We start from the raw sequence: 17,398 nt of genomic DNA, 5'->3' as shown, positions 1-17,398 counted from the left end.
GCTTCCTGCTCTTGAGCTGAATTAACGGTAGCTCTGATTAAGTAGTACGCTGTTGTTTGTAAAAGTTACACATGTAGTTGATTAAGCTCTCCTTAATGTGATGAAGCTTTTCTTTTGTTTTCTCCTCCTCATATTTCATCATCCTTATGTAGGTTTCAAGACCTAATCAGAGAACTGTCTAATCGTGATCAAAGTGAAACACGGGAACTAGCTGAGATGCCGCCACCTCAATCAAGACTTTTGCAATATAGACAAATTCAGACCAGGAGCCCACCAGCAGTCCCCTCGCCCCCGTCCAGTGCAGACCACAGTACCCACTTTTCCAACTTCAGTGACAGCAGCAGAGACCTCGAAGTAGCCAGCAACCCAGCATTCCCACAGCGCCTGCCGCCGCAGCTGTTCAGTTCGCCTTTCTCGTTGCCGTCGGAACACCTCGCCCCTCCTCCCTTGAAATGCCTGCCACCTGATGGAGCATGGACTTTGGCCAGCTTACAGCAGAATCGCCTGATGGGGCCGGGTTTTCCCTATGGCCTACCTCCACTGCCGCCCAGGCCACCGCAGACCCCTTTTGTGCACATGCAGAGCCATCAGCCTGCTGTCAGCCAAGAGCCCTTCCACCCGCTGTCGGCTCGCACCGTGTCGTCCTCTTCGCTCCCCAGCTTAGAAGAGGTAAAATGTCTTTCTTCTGCGCTTCTCCTTTCAGGATCGTTGATTGTGAAAAAGATCAATATTTGTTGGTTTGATGGTGACGGTGGACAGATCTTAACTATATTTAATAGTCTTGTAAAGATAATATTTTCTTGCAACTTGTTTATTTTTCAGCTTCATTTTAAAGAGTTGTTTATTTTTTTATTGAAGTCTAGTTGGTTTACAGTATTGTGTTAGTTTCAGGTGTACAGCAAAGTGATTCAGTTATATATATATATATTTTTTCAGGTTATTTTCCATTGTAGGTTATTATGAGATATTGAATACTATTCCCTGTTATACAGCAAATCTTTGTTGCTTATCTGTTTTATTTATAGTATTCTGTATCGGTTAATCCCATACTCCCAACTTATCCCTTCCCCCTCTCCCTTTCCCTTTTGGTAAACCATAAGTTTATTTTCTATGTCTATGTGTCTGTTTCTGTTTTGTGTATAGATTCATCTGTATTATTTTGTAGATTCCACATGTAAGTGGTACCATGGGATATTTGTCTTTCTCTGTCTGATTTACTTCACCTAGTATGATATTCTCTAGGTCCATCCATGTTGCTACAAATGGCAATATTTCATTCTTTTTTATGTCTGAGAAATATTTCATTGTGTGTATAGATGTGTGTGTATGTGTGTGTGTGTGCATGTATGTATGTGTATGTATGTATGTGTGTATATATATATATACTGCATCTTCTTTATCCATTCATCTGTTGATTGACAGGTTGTTTCCGTGTCTTGGCTATTGTAAACAGTGCTGCTATGAACACTGGGAGTGCATGTATCTTTTCAAATTAGAGTATTTGTCTTTTCTGGATATATGCCCAGGAGTGAAATTGCTAAATCATATGGTAGCTCTATTTTTAGTTTCTTAAAGAACCTCCATACTGTTTTCCACAGTGGCTGCACCAACTTACATTCCCACAAACAGTGTGGGAGGGTAACTGTATCTCCACACCCTCTCCAGCATATTTATTATTCGTAGACTTTTTGATGATGGCCAGTCTGACCAGTGTGAGGTGATACCTCACTGTGGGTTTGATTTGCATCTAATAATTAGCAGTGTTGAGCATCTTCTCGTGTGCTTTTTGGCCATCCGTATGTCTTCTTTAGAGAAGTGTCTGTTTAGGTCTTCTGCCCATTTTTTGATTGGGTTGTTTGTTTTCTTGATACTGAGTTGTATGAGCCATTTGTGTATTTTGGAAATTAACCCCTTGTTGGTCAGGTCGTTTGCAAATATTTTTTTTCCATTCCTTAGGTTGTCTTTTCGTTTTGTTGATGGTTTCCTTTGCTGTGCAAAAGCTTTTAAGTTTGATTAGGTCCCACTTGTTTATTTTTGCTTTTATTTCTTTCGCCTTGAGAGATTGGTCTGAGAATATACTGCTGTGGTTTATATCCAAAAATGTTTGGCTGTGTTCTCGTCTAGGAGTTGTTTGGTGCCATGTCTTATATTTAGGTCTTTAAACCATTTTGAGTATATTTTTGTGTATGGTGTGATGAGGGAGTGTTCTAATTTCATTGATTTACCTGAGGCTGTTCTTGGAACTTATTTTAATTTTCCCCTTTTATTATGCTATTTCAGGCTTTGTAGAATGGTCATTGTTACAACCTGAAGCCTTTTATTGCTGTTTTAGAACACTTAACATCTGACTGACTTGAGGAGGCTATTCATTCAAGAAGCTTCATCCTGTCTGATCTGGGGAAATGGTTTTTAGTGGCTCATCTTTTTACTTACATTATATTTGTTAATTACAAATTTGTTCATTAAGGTTTTCCATAGATGTTGGTTTTCTCAGCCAGTGGTCAGCTGCAAGGGCTGTGCTCTTTCTCCTGTCGTTCATCCTGGTGTTTTCTTAGACTGGGGCAGTTAATACACAATGACACTGATTCCCAAATAACAGAATTTGCAGTCTTCAACGTAGAATTGACTCTGCTAAACTAAGCAATCCAGGGTAAACTGAATTATACTTTGGTATTGCTAAAGAGCATCTTTATGGACCTTCACTGATATAAAAATCTTAGTAATTCTAGGTTATAAAATTTCAAAAATGGTACATTCGGTGTGGACTATAAAAATGTTGTCTAGCTGTTCTTGTTAAGCTTACAGTGATTAAAGGTAAGAATGTGTAAAGCTCGTGTGGTCATTATCAATCACAGATGTCTTCTTAAAGCAGGGTAAACATTTTGAATTTTGAGATATGAAAAATATTTTTTTGACATTAGCTTCATTTTGTCAGTTCCTTAGTGATTTCTAAAGGCTTTAGAAATAATTTATTCATGTTTTGCAAATTTTCTGCTACAGATGCTGATTAAAAAGTCAAGTTTCATAGGGAAGCTTCTATATCTTATTTGTAGGGTTTTGGAGGTAATTTGTTCAAATTGTTCCAGTATTCATTGATTGGCTCATCATTGATTGGCTCATTCTTATCACATATAATTTGCAATATTTTCTCTCATTTTGTGGACTGTCTTTTCCCCCTCTTGAGAGTATCCTTTGATGCACAAAAGTTTTAAATTTAGATAAGGTCCAATTTATCTGTTTTCTCTTTGGTCGTTCTGCTTCTGGTGTCATGTCTAAGAAACTGTTGTCTAATCCAAGATCACAAAGATTTACATCTACCTTTCCTAGTTTTAGTTCTTACATTTAATTCTTTGATCCATTTTGAGTTAATTTTTGTACATTTTATGAGGTATGTGTCTAATTCATTATTTTGCATGTGGTTGTTCAGTTTTCTTTGCACTATTTATTGAAAAGACCATTCTTTCTCCATTTTATGGTCTTGGCAGCCTTGTCAAAAAATCAACTGACCACAGACCTATGGGTTTATTTCTGGACTCTAAATTCTCTTCCTTGATCTATATATGTCCTCATGCAATACCATGCTGGCTTGTATACTGTAGCTTTGTAGTGAGTTCTGTATTTGGAAGTATGAGTCTTTGGTACTTGGTTTTTCTGTTTCAAGATTGTTTTGGCTATTCTGGGTCCCTTGAATTACCATATGGAATTTAGGGTTAGTTTGTCAGTTTCTGCAGAAAAATCTAGCTGGGATTTTAAAAGGGATTGCATTAAATTTGTAGATTAACTTGGGAAGTATTGCCATCTTAACAATATAAAGTCTTCTGGTTCCTGAACATGGTACCTCTCCACTTATTTAGGTCTTTTAAAATTTCTTTCAACAGTATTTTGTAGTTTTCCAATTATAAGTCTTACACTTCTTTTGTTAAATTTATTCCAAAGTATCATATTATTTTTTGTGCTATGGTACATGGAATTGTTTTCTTAGTTTCATTTTTTGGATTGTTCACTGCTAGTGTTTAGAAGTGCAATTGATTGTATATCTGCAAACTTGCAGAACTCTTTATTAGCTCTAATAGATTTTTTTTGTGTGAATACCTTAGGATTTTTTATGTAGAAGATAATGTCATCTGCAAATATAGTTTTGTTCTTTCCTTCCAATCTAGATGTCTTTTATTTCTTTTTCTTGCCTAATTGCCTGGCCAGAACTTCTAGTATAATGTTTAGGGTACATTTTTGGCAAAATTAGAGGAAGACAAGCATTTCCGGCGTGAGTTTTCCAAATTTCCTTCTGTTATTGATTTCTAATTTCACTCCATGTGGTTGGAGAACTTACTTTGTATAATTCTAATCTTTTAAAATTTATTGAGACTTGTCGTATGGCCTATCCTGGAGAATGTTTCCAGTACACTGGGGAAGAACGTATATCTTGGCTCTCGTTGGGTGGCATGTTCTATAGATATGTTAGGTCTATTTGGTTTATATTGTTCAAATTTTCTCTTTCCTTTGGGTCTGCTGTCTAGGTTTTATATCCATTATCAAAAGTAGGGTGTTGAAGTCTCCAAATATTATTGTTAAATTGTGTAGTTCTCCTTTTAATTCTGTCAGTTTATGCTTCATGTATTTTGGGGTTCTGTCCTTAGGTTTACGTATGTTTATAATTGTTAAATCTCCTTGTCTACCTTTTATCATTATATGATATCCTTTCTCTCTCATAACAATTTTTGTCTTCAAGTATGTTTTTTTCTGATATTTGTATAGCCACCCCAGCTCTCTTTTGGTTACCATTTGCATGGAATGTCTTTTCTCATCCTTTTGCCTTTTGATTTTGTTGTCATTTGTTTGTTTAGTGATTTTTCTGAACTAATTTTTCAAATTTAAAGTTAATTTTTAAATTTTGAACTAATTTTTTAAAGTCAGTATTTGTTGTGTGTGGCCTCTGAAGTTTTTCTTCCGTGGGCTTAATGATCAACTAGCCATTGCCCAGAGGTTTCCTTAACCACCCCGTTCCAAAAACATTGCCCAGTTTTTGCAGAGGCACCTGTGTGTACGTGTGTTTGCGCACACCTTCCGTACTCGGCCAGGCAGTTTACACCTCTGCCTCAGCTTTAACTTCCTGCTTCTCCAGCCTCCAGATCAGCCAGAGGTGAGAACTTTTCTGGCCTTTCCTGAGCACGTGCACAGCATGTGTGTGGTCTTCTAGATTCCCAGGGAGGAACAGGTCGGAGCTATTCGAAGTCTTTATTCCCTAAAGTATCTTATAACCCAGCCTTTCCTCCAAAGCTTTTTGTTAGTCTGTTGTTTGGTCCAACTGCTATCCATTGCTTCAGGCAGCAGCAACTAAAACATCGGCCTTGTAAGTATTTTCAGTATGGCCCCTTCAGCACTGGTTGAGTTCTGAGTTAGATAAGAGTCAAGTGTTGTTTTGTACCAGACAGGTGAAAACAAATAATTACAGCTCTTTGACAGTGAGGCCCCTTCTGCTCTGATAGTAGTGCTGGAAACGCAGGGTCTTATTTTCAAGGCTACCACTCAGCTGGAGAAGCAGGGGCATGGGCCTGTGGGAAATGAAAATACTGCAAATCTTGCTCTTCTTACTGAAATTTTCTGGTTTCTCTTGATTAAGTGCTCCTCTGGTTGCTGCAAGCTTTAGTTTCCTAAATTCCAAGAAAGTTGATTGTGACGGTTTTTGTCAGTTTTTCCATTGCTTTTATGGAGTTCCTCGTTCCACCATTTTTACTGATAACCCTTGTGATATTTTGATCTAACCAGTAGAATGAGTTCATAATGTTTGGGTGAAATAACATGCCACAGTTTTTATAAGGTTTTATAAAGTTTTGTACTTTGCTAAATAATGTTGGATACTGAATAGTGTACTTTTAATCGTTGATCTATTTAAATGTTTCTTAGTTTGGGAATTTAAGTTCTCTGTACCTTCGCGCTCTTAACATTTGTTATTACTGTTTAGCTGTGAGTACATGAATAAGTACCTTCAATTGTCAGTGGGTTCTTAGAGTGCAATTACTTTTGCAAAAACATTTGGTCACCTTTGTTTTGATGCATGAGATTCACAAATGATGACTGACTTGCAACACTGAAGAAAATACCTTGACAAGGGAAATATTATTTTTACCACATTTACAGGATTTGACGTTTTCAGTACATTAGGATAACTTCTGTCTGTTATGTTGTACCAAACGATTTTGCATGAATCATCTCACAGAATGAATGGTTTATATGTTTGCTGTTTATTTCCAACCTTTTAAAATAACTTCCTTAACATTAACAATACAGAAAAATGTGTTATTTCCCTACCTACTGTTAATTCTTTCATTGCTAGAAACCTTGGTAGATGAAGCTTATGTTGGATGAAAACATCTAGATGTTAGCTTAACAGTTAACTTGAACAGATATGGTTTTTCATGTTGTGTTTCATTAGTTTTCTCTTTTTTTTATAATAATTTTGATTTTCTTTTGACAAATGATATACCTGGTCAGCATGGAAAATGTGGAAGTTAGAGAAATTATTCCTCATTTCACTATACCAGGATAGCTCCTGTAATGTCGGGGAGGAAGAAATTTCCTCTACCCTTCTAGGTTCTTCTGGCTGGTCTGAGAATTAAATTGACATGAGACAGCTTAATAGGAGAAAATCAAACAAAGTTTAATATCATCTATACATGGGAGAGACCCAGGAAAACTGAGTAACTCACCAAAATGGTCAAAGCCCTCACCTTAAATACCATCTTCAGCTAAGACAGAAGGATGTGGGGTGGTGGTTGGAGTTCAGAGTGCAGGAAGGCAGTTGGATTGGAGACGGAAAGTCAAGTGTGTGGTTTGCTGGCAGTGCAGCCAGTGGGACCCAGAGAGGAATTTTAACAAACAGGCTTTTCTGGGTTCCTCCCTGTCTAGACACTTAGTTCGCACTATAGTGATCTCTGGCGACAGCTCCCTTCCTGGAACAGGTCCTCTATCTGGATTCTTTTAGGCAGTTAGCGGGAAGGTCAGAGGTTCTTCCTGAGTCTTTTGGGCCTTAAAAACAATCAGCCTAAATTAATCCTCAAGCCAGAGAGACATTTTGGGATAGCCAATTTTGTTCACCTACAGTAACAGATAGCTCTTCATAGCATTCACAGGTGAGAACATGTGGCTGTCATGGAGGGGTATTACTTGTTGGAGACGTGAAACAATTTTTTTCCCTAATTGCTGTGCTCAGTTATATCGCCCCATCGAACCTTTCTTTCTACCAGGTCAGGATCCCTAAATGTGATCTTGATCCTATTCAGTGGCACTTTTTGCTACTTAAAATTTTTAGAGTCTTCTCATTTAGATGCTTCAGGCATCAATCCATGGATTATCCGTACCTACCTCAAAAGCCCGGGCCCTCAGCTGCTTGCATGAAGCTAGGGCTCTGTGGTTTGGTTGTAGCGCCTGCACCCTCTCCCACTCTGGTTCTTTACTGATGTGATGAGAGAAGGAGAACAAAGAGCAGAGGTGCCTTCCTTACCTGGACCAGGTTACAGACCATTCCTGATTGGAAATAGATTGATAAATTGCTCCAATTTGATTTCACATTTCAGTGTAAGCTTGAGGTTATGATTTAATTTTCTCCAAATATTTAGCCAGTTGTTTTCATGCTCTTTATTAAATGATTGCATACTCACTAGATAGAATAGTAGTTTTCTTGTCAAATACTAAATTCTTTATAATACCACTGTATCACATTTGTGTTTCAACTCACTGCTGTTGGGGGAGGGGGAGATGAAATGCAAGGAGCAGCAATAGAAGTTACCTCTTGGCTTCTGAACGTCCAAGGATTCAGTTTCTAGTAATTGGGGCATGATTTGGGATTTTTTCAGGGGTAATTTTGATCTGAATAAGGTTTTTCATTTTGCATGATAACTTTACAATCTAATCTCTGAGTAAGATGCAGTTCTTCAGTATATACTGCAATCTGTTTCTGGACTTTCTATTTTTCTCCTCATCTGTCCATATGTTTCTGTACCAGAATTACACTGTTTTAATTTTTGAGACTTTCTGGTATTCTAATTTGATAGTGTGACGTCTCCCTTATTACTTTGTTTTTTTCTTCCAGTTTCGGTTTGGGGAGTGCCGGGGAGAAGAGGTTATTCTCTGGTTTTTCTACTAGAAGTTTAGAATACCTATGTGAACTCCTCTCCCCGAAACGGAAACAAAAACCTTTCTTAGGTTTTAATTTCACTTATATCAAATGGATAGCTTAAATTGGGGGAAATTTTGTCTTTACAAATATTTTAAACCTCTCATTTAGGAACTGTACAGTCTTCAATATTTTAAATTTTTTTTCCTTCTTCCCTCCTTCTCTTCCTTCTTTCTTTGTTTTCTGAGTGTTCCTCTGTAAAATTCTTACTAGTGTTTTCATTTCTGGTTAAATTTATTCTTAGGTTGAGTTTTCCTTGCTTTTTGTTTATGAACAGGACCTTTTTTTTCCCCCCATTATACTTTCCAGTTATTTTATCTTGAGAGATAAATCCTCATTCTTCTTAAGTGGAGATAGTTTTATCACGTTAAAAAACTTTTGTTTAACATAGAGCCAGCAGTGCAGAACACTGGTGCAGAGCAAAGCTTTTGCCATTTAAGAGGTACTTTGCCATGAAATAATAGTTTGATTAAAAGTCCTCACTAGTAATAAATGGAAAGTTCCTTTTAAAAGTGTCGTATTGTAAAAGTCTCCAAATAAGTCTCCACTACTGTTGTAGTGGCCTTCTAACAAAAACGGAATTCTTGTAAGTCGCTCATTCTGATCGGCTTCCTGTAAATCAGCATTTACTTATGCCGTCTTAGAGATGACGAGTAGGCCTCTGTGAGGTATCTGCTTTGAAATAGTTCTGTCTTATGTGTTGGCTTTTGAACAAAGACACTTTTTAACCCATCTGTTTATTTTCATTTTTTTCTTTCAAACAGCTAGTTTTGAGGTTAGTTTTCAAAACGATTTTCAGGAAGTACTTGTCCTTCAATACTCAGTGATTTCAACACTATTGTCTAATCATCCTCCCTCTTCCCCGCCAAGTCTCCTTCTATGGAGCAAGGTATTATGGTACAGATGTAGCTTGAAGATTATATTCTTGGCTGATCAACGTAGTCTGCCTGTTCTGACTTGAAAGGTGGATGCATGATGATAGGTCATGATTTATGTTGCATGACCAGGTAGTATTGCTGTCCTCTCAGAAGTGTCTTCTCAGGTCGTCACTATGTGGTATCTAATACACCATCTAATGCATATAACAGAGACAGTGATCAACAAATTAATAAATTAGACCTGTAATTTAAGCATGAATATGCTTAAATTATCAAAGCTAATCATTTAAATGAGATGCTCTATTTTAATTAAAGGTTCTGGCACCATAGTTAATGAGACTTGGAATTTCCACCAGAGCATTTAGCTCTTCCTTAGTGCTTAGCTTTGATAGTATAATTATAAATAGAGCCCTAATTCATTAAGTTGCTAACCTTTCCCCCAGTTACTTATTTATACATATACATGTGAATGGCTTGCTAACCTTATACATTAGAGGTGTACCTTATAAAACAGTGGTAAGCAGGTTATGAATTTTTACTTAAACTGACACAATCTTTAAAACTAGAAATTCATACATGAGTTTAGTCATTTAGCTTTTTCTTCTTAAATGGCTTTTGAAACTTTAGCATTACACTTTGATTTTTAGAAGGAGATATTAGCAGTGGACTTAGAAAATAATGATCATATGTTTAGCAACATAACAAATTCACAGTTTAAGCATGAAGAATGTTTATAAACACACAAACATATATGGAGTCCATACTGAACCCAGGACTAAGGATCTCCGGCAGAGGAGAATAAGCCTTTAAGGAATAAATAATGAAATTATTTAAGACCTGAGGACTCTAAAATTAAATTCTGCATGCCAGTCATTGATAGGGTTGCCATCTAGAAGTAAAGGAGCGGTCTGCTCGGCAGGAGATGTGGGTAGAAAGAGTAGTCGTCTCTTCAGGAAAAAAACTGAGAACTGGGCAAAGGCAACAGGAAACAAAAAGTGGTCAGGAAATAAGAAAAGAAGAAAGAAAATAAAAGGTGAAAAGTATAGTTTATATATTGAACAGCCTAAGGGCCCACAGGACTGAAGTGTAGGTGGAAATAAAAGGGCATTCTCTGTCAGAAATATATATGTATTTTTATAGGCAAGGGATCTTTTTCTCAAATTTTTGTTTGCGGGCCCTTCTCTTTCAGTGTACTTCATAGGAGTTTCCCTCTGTGGGGAGAAAATCTGAAATTTTAAACTCATTGCCCATAATGCATTCTATTATAATCAGTTAGCATGCTCTCTATAGTTTTTTAATTTAAATAACTTAAATAGGCTTGTGTATGTCATAACACTTTAATTATTTTAGCAAATACATCAAATTGTTGATGGCTGTTAAGGTCGGTGATGGATGTTTGGACTTTTAAATAATAAAAAGTTAAAATATATTCTCATTGACAAAGACTTTGATTTTTTGAAGGCTTTAAAGTAAAACTTAGAACTTTGGGATTAGTCAAGGCCTTGAAGATCACTTACTCTAACTCCTCCTTTTAAAAAGAAACTGAGGCAGTGAGATGTTGAAGGACTTAGAGCTCAAGCAGTTACTAATCACAGCAGAGCTGAGACTCCTGACCTCCGGTCTCGCGTTGTTTCTGGAGCATCACACTGTTGTTCATATCCTTATGCCACAAATAAGGTTTACTCCGAGAAAGCAGGAAGTGATTGCAGTTCCATGAAGTAGACGTGGCAGGTGGGTGGGTGAGGCCAGGGGTGAGACAAATCATGTTCTTGAGACCAAACAATTAAATCTTCAATTACATGAAGTTCTCCTTTGCGGAGAAGGGGGGGATGGTGGTGGAGAGAGAAGGAGATGGTTCATTTTAGAATTCCGTATTCTTAGAGCTATCCAGTTCTACCTACTAAATGTTTGACAGCTCAGAGAGTTAACTTGGAGATCTCAAATATCAGAAGATTAACTATAAGGAATTTATTTCTCAATGTTCTTTAAAAATTATAAACAGAATTCTCTGGCATTACCTTCTTTTTTGAAATTAATTATGATAACTGTGATTCTTCATAGTTATAATTATTCAGAGTTATCATAGCTATGAGTTGAAGGTAAACGTCTGTGTACTATTTTATTTATGTCAAGCTGACGTATTTTCATCGTAAGAGGGATTGTGGTCTATAATTGATAACTTGACTGTTTCACATTCAAGAAGAGTTGACAAGAGCCAGAATGAGTCAGGGTAGCTCAAAATGTCACAGCAGTGAACCTGACATTTCTCTCTTAGATGTAATACTGCATTCCTTCTAGTATCTCCTCTATTACCTTGTGTTTGGATGTAGGAAAAGAACATCACTTGGTGGGAAAATACTGTTTGCAGAGTGTAAGTGCCCTTGCCTGTGAAATGCTTTCAAATGGTATTTATCTTTATTTAGACCTAAATTGATTTTAATGCACTTTGGTACAAAGTCACGTTCATTTTAGTGTACCTTTCTTTCAAGAAAAACAAAACAAAACCCAGAGATAAATGTACTGTGGTTTTGAAAATTAAGATAAATTTTTGCTTCTTTTATGATTGAATCTTATCAACCTAATGTGACATTGACATTTTCAAACTTCTGTTAAGATAATGCATTTTATTTTAAAAATAATTATTTTAAAATAATATAAAAGAAATGGTGGAGAGTGGCATGATTATTTAGGTGAGAGATGATGGTGGTTTGGACTATGATGGAGCAGTAGTAATGGCGAGAAGTAAATTCAAGGTCTGTTTGTAGCTAAGACCTACAGGGATTCCTGATGGATCTGATGTGATGTGAAATGCGGTGAAATAGAACCACCTCTTCCTTGTTTCTGCTAACTACATTTCAGTTGCTCAGCAGCCACGTGTGGCTCAGCGCCGTTTTACTGAACAGTGCAGGTCCCCAGCATCTCCCATGCCACGGAAGGGTCTTTTGGACAGAACTGCTCAACTGAAGGACTCACACCCTTCAGCTCTTTGAAACTGTCTTGTATTATTTCTTTGCTAATTGCCTACCATCTTTTTTTCTCTGTTTCTCACTTCCTGAAGCTTCTGTTGATAAGATGTTAGACTTCCTGGATTCTTCAGAATCTTTCTTCCTCTCACATTTTAATGTTTGTATTTTTCCTGCTGTCTGAGATTTCCTTCATCTTACCTACAGACCCTTCTATCACACTTTACATTTGAGCCCTCAGATTCTTTAATTTCCAAGAGTTCTTCCTTCTCAGGTTTTTCCTTTTTCATAGCATCTTATTTTTGTTTTTATAAATGCAGTGCCTTTTCTGAGGAAACCAATTGAGAGTTTGTTGTTGTTGTTTTGTCTTAGATTTTTAGTAAGAACTAAAAAAGCATTTAAAAAATATTTTTAAAACATAATTGCTACTTCTTTTTCCTGGGCCCTCCTTTTTTCCTGTTTATCTGTGACCATCTTTTACGCTGGAGACTCCCTTTAAATGTCTGGTAACCCTTGATTATCTGTGTCCCTGAAAAGCAGTTTGGGAGTTTTACATTTCCTTAATGACTCACTGCCTGGCAGGCTTTTCCCTGGGGACTTTTTAATGCTTGAATCTTCTGGTTGTTGCGGAGGAGTGCAGGGTGAGACTGCTTGTTCTCTGTACAGACTTTCAGTTAATCCCTCCCGTTTTATCCCTTCGTCCTCCCTTCACTTTCCATTGTAGCTTGTGTTTCGGAGGCCCGAGCCTCTCTGGAATCCTGCAGAGTGGACTGATTCTCCTCTCAACTGGTAGCTCTAACTCCATCCTTCTTCCACAGACAGTCTTCCATGTGTTCCAGAAATGTGTCCTATGTTGATGGCCAGTCATCCAGTCTTGATTGTTATAGATCCTTTATGTTCACTTATTATTATTTTAGTGGAGTCTTGGGCCAGTCTCCACCATTAACTGGGGATCATGCCTTTAAAAAAAAAATACAGTTTCAGAAGTTATCAAGTCCTTTTCAATAGATTACATGACATGAACCCATAGACATTACTGTTGCAAACGACAGTTTATCCAAAACACGTTGCCTGGCTTGCTAATACTGTTTTTAATCTTATAGTGATACTCCTCTCCTAGTTTCTTTCTTCCTAGGTAAGTCGACAAAACTATAGCACATTGCTTTAGACGTAAGATCATAACCTTACTGGGAGCTAAATTGAAGTAAGTTAGTAGAGCCCAAGAGTGTTCTATAGTCAGGAATTTCTTCTTCAAAGCTTGGGGAAATTAAATAGAAAATATGGTATGTGTTCAACATTAAACGTTTAAATCCTTTTGTTGAATACTTACTGAGGACTTTTAGGTTCTAGGCATGGTGTTTAGGTGCCGGGAATACACAAGTGAGTAAGGTCTGATTTCTGCCCCAGAGTCTTTGCGTGTCCCTGACATTTTAATTTAGGTCAAGGTTACATTGCCTCTTCTTGGATCACACAAATCCAGGCCAAAAACATACTTTTAGATTAAAAGAAAAACGTGAGCATCTCCAGAGAATCAATTTTGTTAGTGAACCAATAACCTTCATATTGTATGAAAATTTATAGTTGAACAAGATGTAAAGCGATGCAATTTAGTGGTATTTTAGACGAGTAAATTTGTAAAGTCGTGAAAAATTATTAAATATCCTAGAAATGAGATAAAACTCAGAGAGTACAGACTGATAGTCCAGATTTGTTTTTTTTTAACTTGTTCAGTGGTTTTTTAGAAAATTAAATTTGACTAGTTTGAGTGTCAGGCATGTATTCTTTAGTTTATCACAGCATAACTCCGTATTGTTCAGCACCTGGTCTGATTTACATTACACATTTAGGTTATAGACCTGGTCCTACGGGCATTAGAATTTTCCAACTTTAAATGAGTGAAGAAATAAAGTGCAGCTATTAAATATGGTGTAATAAATGAGTTTTCATGACATAAAAAGATATCTGTGACATTTTGGTGAGAAATTACCACGTTGTGTATATCATTTGAAGTGAAGGTGTGTGTTCGTATGCATACAGGGGAAGATGCTCATAATACCTGGTTTTCTACCTTTAGTGATGTGAAGTTGATTAACGTTTATCAGTGATCAGATGACAGCAGTCTGATCCACCAATTTTAAAAGTTCCCAGCGACCTTCAGATTTAGCAGCTATTGATGACTATTGTTTAGAACTGTTGTTTCATTAGAGATGGCAAAATGGCGATTTTAAAATTCTTTTAATTTCTTTTGTATCTATTTTTCTTCTATGAAAGGGAACTTCTCCTCACTAAAGGTTTCATTCCTTCAAATCTGGTCTATATAGAAAAAATGAGTAGTTCTTGCCCTAAATTTTCAGAGTAATGGTGCCTTAGCAGGCCCCAGAGATGACCACTCAGGCTCCCCTCCCCGTTTTTTCCTTTGGAGTATCATCATGAATCAGGTATCATTATATATTTGAGTTTTCAGTCCCTTGGAGCCATTCTGCAGTGTGACGCGCTGTTATGCCTCTGGCCAGTGGGAGCCCCTTCATATTGGCGGCTGTGTTCTTTGACGTATTGACAGTGACCTTTGGTAGCTTCCTTGCTTTCAGGCAGGACAAGATGTCTCTAGCTCATCTCGTACATGTTCCGCCCCTGACCAGGAATCAGGTGTTTCTCAGGGCAGCCCCGATGGAGACTGTAGTCTGGTACTGAAGGTGCTCTCTGGTACTGCTTGTCCCTGCTTTTTCACTGGGCAGAGCCGGGAAGTACTTTGTTTTTTGAGAGAAAAATAAATCATGAGTTCATATTGATACTTCCAAGTCAATGAAGGATTATAGGGTTTTTAATATTTGTGTTTTTCACTTTACACTAGAGATCATTGTTCCTAATAAATGACTAACAGCTAGTTATTTGCTTTATATGTATATACATACACATAGATAAGATATAGGTAGATAAGGGTGTGTGTGTAATAGTTTTATAATAACAGTACTGATGTTAAATTAGCAATAAATGCAGTTGAAGACATCTGTGTGGTTCATTTTGTCCTAAGGCTATATCCCATAGATATATTTAGTTAAAATACTGGATTTTAGGGGCTTCCCTGGTGGCGCAGTGGTTGGGAGTCTGCCTGCCGATGTGGGGGACGCGGGTTCGTGCCCCGGTCCGGGAGGATCCCGCATGCCGCGGAGCGGTTGGGCCCGTGGGCCGTGGCCGCTGGGCCTGCGAGTCCAGAGCCTGTGCTCCGTGGCGGGAGAGGCCGCGGCAGTGGGAGGCCCACGTACCTCAAAAAAACAAAAACAAACAAACAAAACTGGATTTTAAAGGTATCTGAAATAATTCTTCTGTGTGTGGTTATAGCACTCATTCGATAAACATTTGAGTTTATTTCTATTTGGTTTTAGTTTTCAAATCTAATTTTGATTTTAGGAAGCACTTATCAGTACATGGTCCCAAAGTCCAAATAATAAAACAAGTGATATTCACAGGTTAAACTTCCATTCCTGACTCTACTCATTCCTTATCCCTTCCCCCTATAGAAAACAATTATTTTTTAAAATTAATCCTCTCATTATTTCTTTTTGAAAATAAAAGCAGATACTCATGTATGTACATGTACCACCCTTTCGTAGATAAAAGGCAGCATGTTATACATGTTGTTGTGTATCATGATAGGTCAGAGCTCATCCATAGCAGTATTTAGAAAGCTTCCTCGTTCTTTTTACAGCTGCAGAGTACTTTCATTATGTAGCTGTGCCATGGTTTATTGAACTGGTCTCCTATTGACAGACACTTGGATTGCTTCCAGTCCTTTGCTATTAAAAAATAGTGCTTCAGGGCTTCCCTGGTGGCACAGTGGTTGAGAATCTGCCTGCTAATGCAGGGGACATGGGTTCAAGCCCTGGTCTGGGAGGATCCCACATGCCACGGAGCAGCTAGGCCCGTGAGCCACAATTACTGAACCTGTTCGTCTGGAGCCTGTGCTCCACAACAAGAGAGGCCGCGATAGTGAGAGGCCCGCGCACCACTATGAAGAGTGGCCCCCGCTTGCCACAACTAGAGAAAGCCCTCACACAGAAACAAAGACCCAACACAGCAAAAATAAATAAATAAATGAAATAAAAATAAATAAATAAAACAATAAAATAAAGTTAGAGTTTACCAAGCGATCCACCAATTCCATTAAAAAAAAAATAGTGCTTCAGTGAATAGCCTTATGCACACGTCAGAAGGATCTCAAAACCTTTTATTTATGTGATGTTTAAATATCTATCAACAGTTTTTTTAATATAAGCTATCAGTGTTTAAAACTAATAATTTAAAATAAATATCAATTCATTTAAAAATTATAGTAATAAACTCATTCCTTGTTAACAAAAATAACTATTTTCCAAAACAAAAACGTTTAGTGAAAAGAGTGCCAGTTTTTCAGTTTTGCAAATCTTCTGCAATATGTCATTTTGGTTGACGTATATGAAGAAAACTCTGTCATGCAGATATGTACCTGGAAAAGGGATTTTAAATTTTAATGACCTTTTCAGATAATTATAGATATTCCCCCTTGATACTACACCAAAACTTGGCAGTTAGTAGTTTCTTAAAGGTTAGTTGCAATATGGAGTCAAAAATTTCACTGTGATGGCCCTGATCACAGCAAAAGCTTATGGGAGCCAGAACTCTGAGGGAGGGGAGCCATCTCTGCTTGGTGGGCCTGTGGTGCCAGGAGGGTGGGGCCAGACCTTGTTGCCTTTTCCTGTCTGTCCTCCTGCCCCTTGGCCCTAGACTCTGCACGTTGTGGGAGTGGGTGGTTTCTGGTCAGAGGACTATCAAGGCGGCTCCCAAGGACCTAGAAATCACCAGGGAGCTCATGGAGAGGAGGAGCTTAAGAAAGTGACTCTGGAATTGTTTATGAATTCATGGGCCCAGGTCTGATGTACACATACATGGATCAGATCCTAATTAGCATACCAAAGACATGGAGAACTGAGCTTATGGATAGACCTCTGCCCAGGTCACGGACTGAATCCAGAGTGGCAGGCACTCAGTGCAGATCCAGATAGCACCACAAAGGCTTTAAAAACTAAGCTGACTTTGAAACCATAGCCCACAGAACACAGGTTGGAACTTAACATTACCAGATCAGTTGCCTGCTAAAACAAAAATATCAGTATCAACATTCTCGGTAGGATTTAAACAAACCCAGGGTCTCATGAGTTAATAGTTAAAATGTCCATAATACAATCCAAGCTTACTCAGTATATGAGAAATTATGGAAATCTCAGCTCACACAGGAAAGCCCATCAACAGGTGCCCGCAGTAAGATGATACAGACCTTGGAATTATCTGAAAACACTTTAAAGCATCTTATTATTAAAATGCTCCAAAGAGCAATCACAGACCTCTTG

The 17,398-nt window shown here is 37.7% G+C and overlaps 1 protein-coding gene across 8 annotated transcripts in view; it reads left to right on the top strand.

Moving 5' to 3' along the window:
• The window catches only part of HELZ (helicase with zinc finger), a 155,349-nt gene that overhangs the window by 119,391 nt on the left and 18,560 nt on the right, over positions 1-17,398 (top strand). For all 8 annotated transcript variants that reach the window (XM_067715447.1, XM_067715449.1, XM_067715443.1 and 5 more), the window contains one exon: positions 153-669. In XM_067715447.1, coding sequence (XP_067571548.1) covers positions 153-669 — 517 coding nt within the window. The remainder of the gene's footprint in view (positions 1-152; positions 670-17,398) is intronic.

Source organism: Pseudorca crassidens, chromosome 19, assembly GCF_039906515.1.
Source record: "Pseudorca crassidens isolate mPseCra1 chromosome 19, mPseCra1.hap1, whole genome shotgun sequence".
Taxonomy (NCBI): domain Eukaryota; kingdom Metazoa; phylum Chordata; class Mammalia; order Artiodactyla; family Delphinidae; genus Pseudorca; species Pseudorca crassidens.
This window is presented reverse-complemented; position numbering and strand designations above follow the sequence as displayed.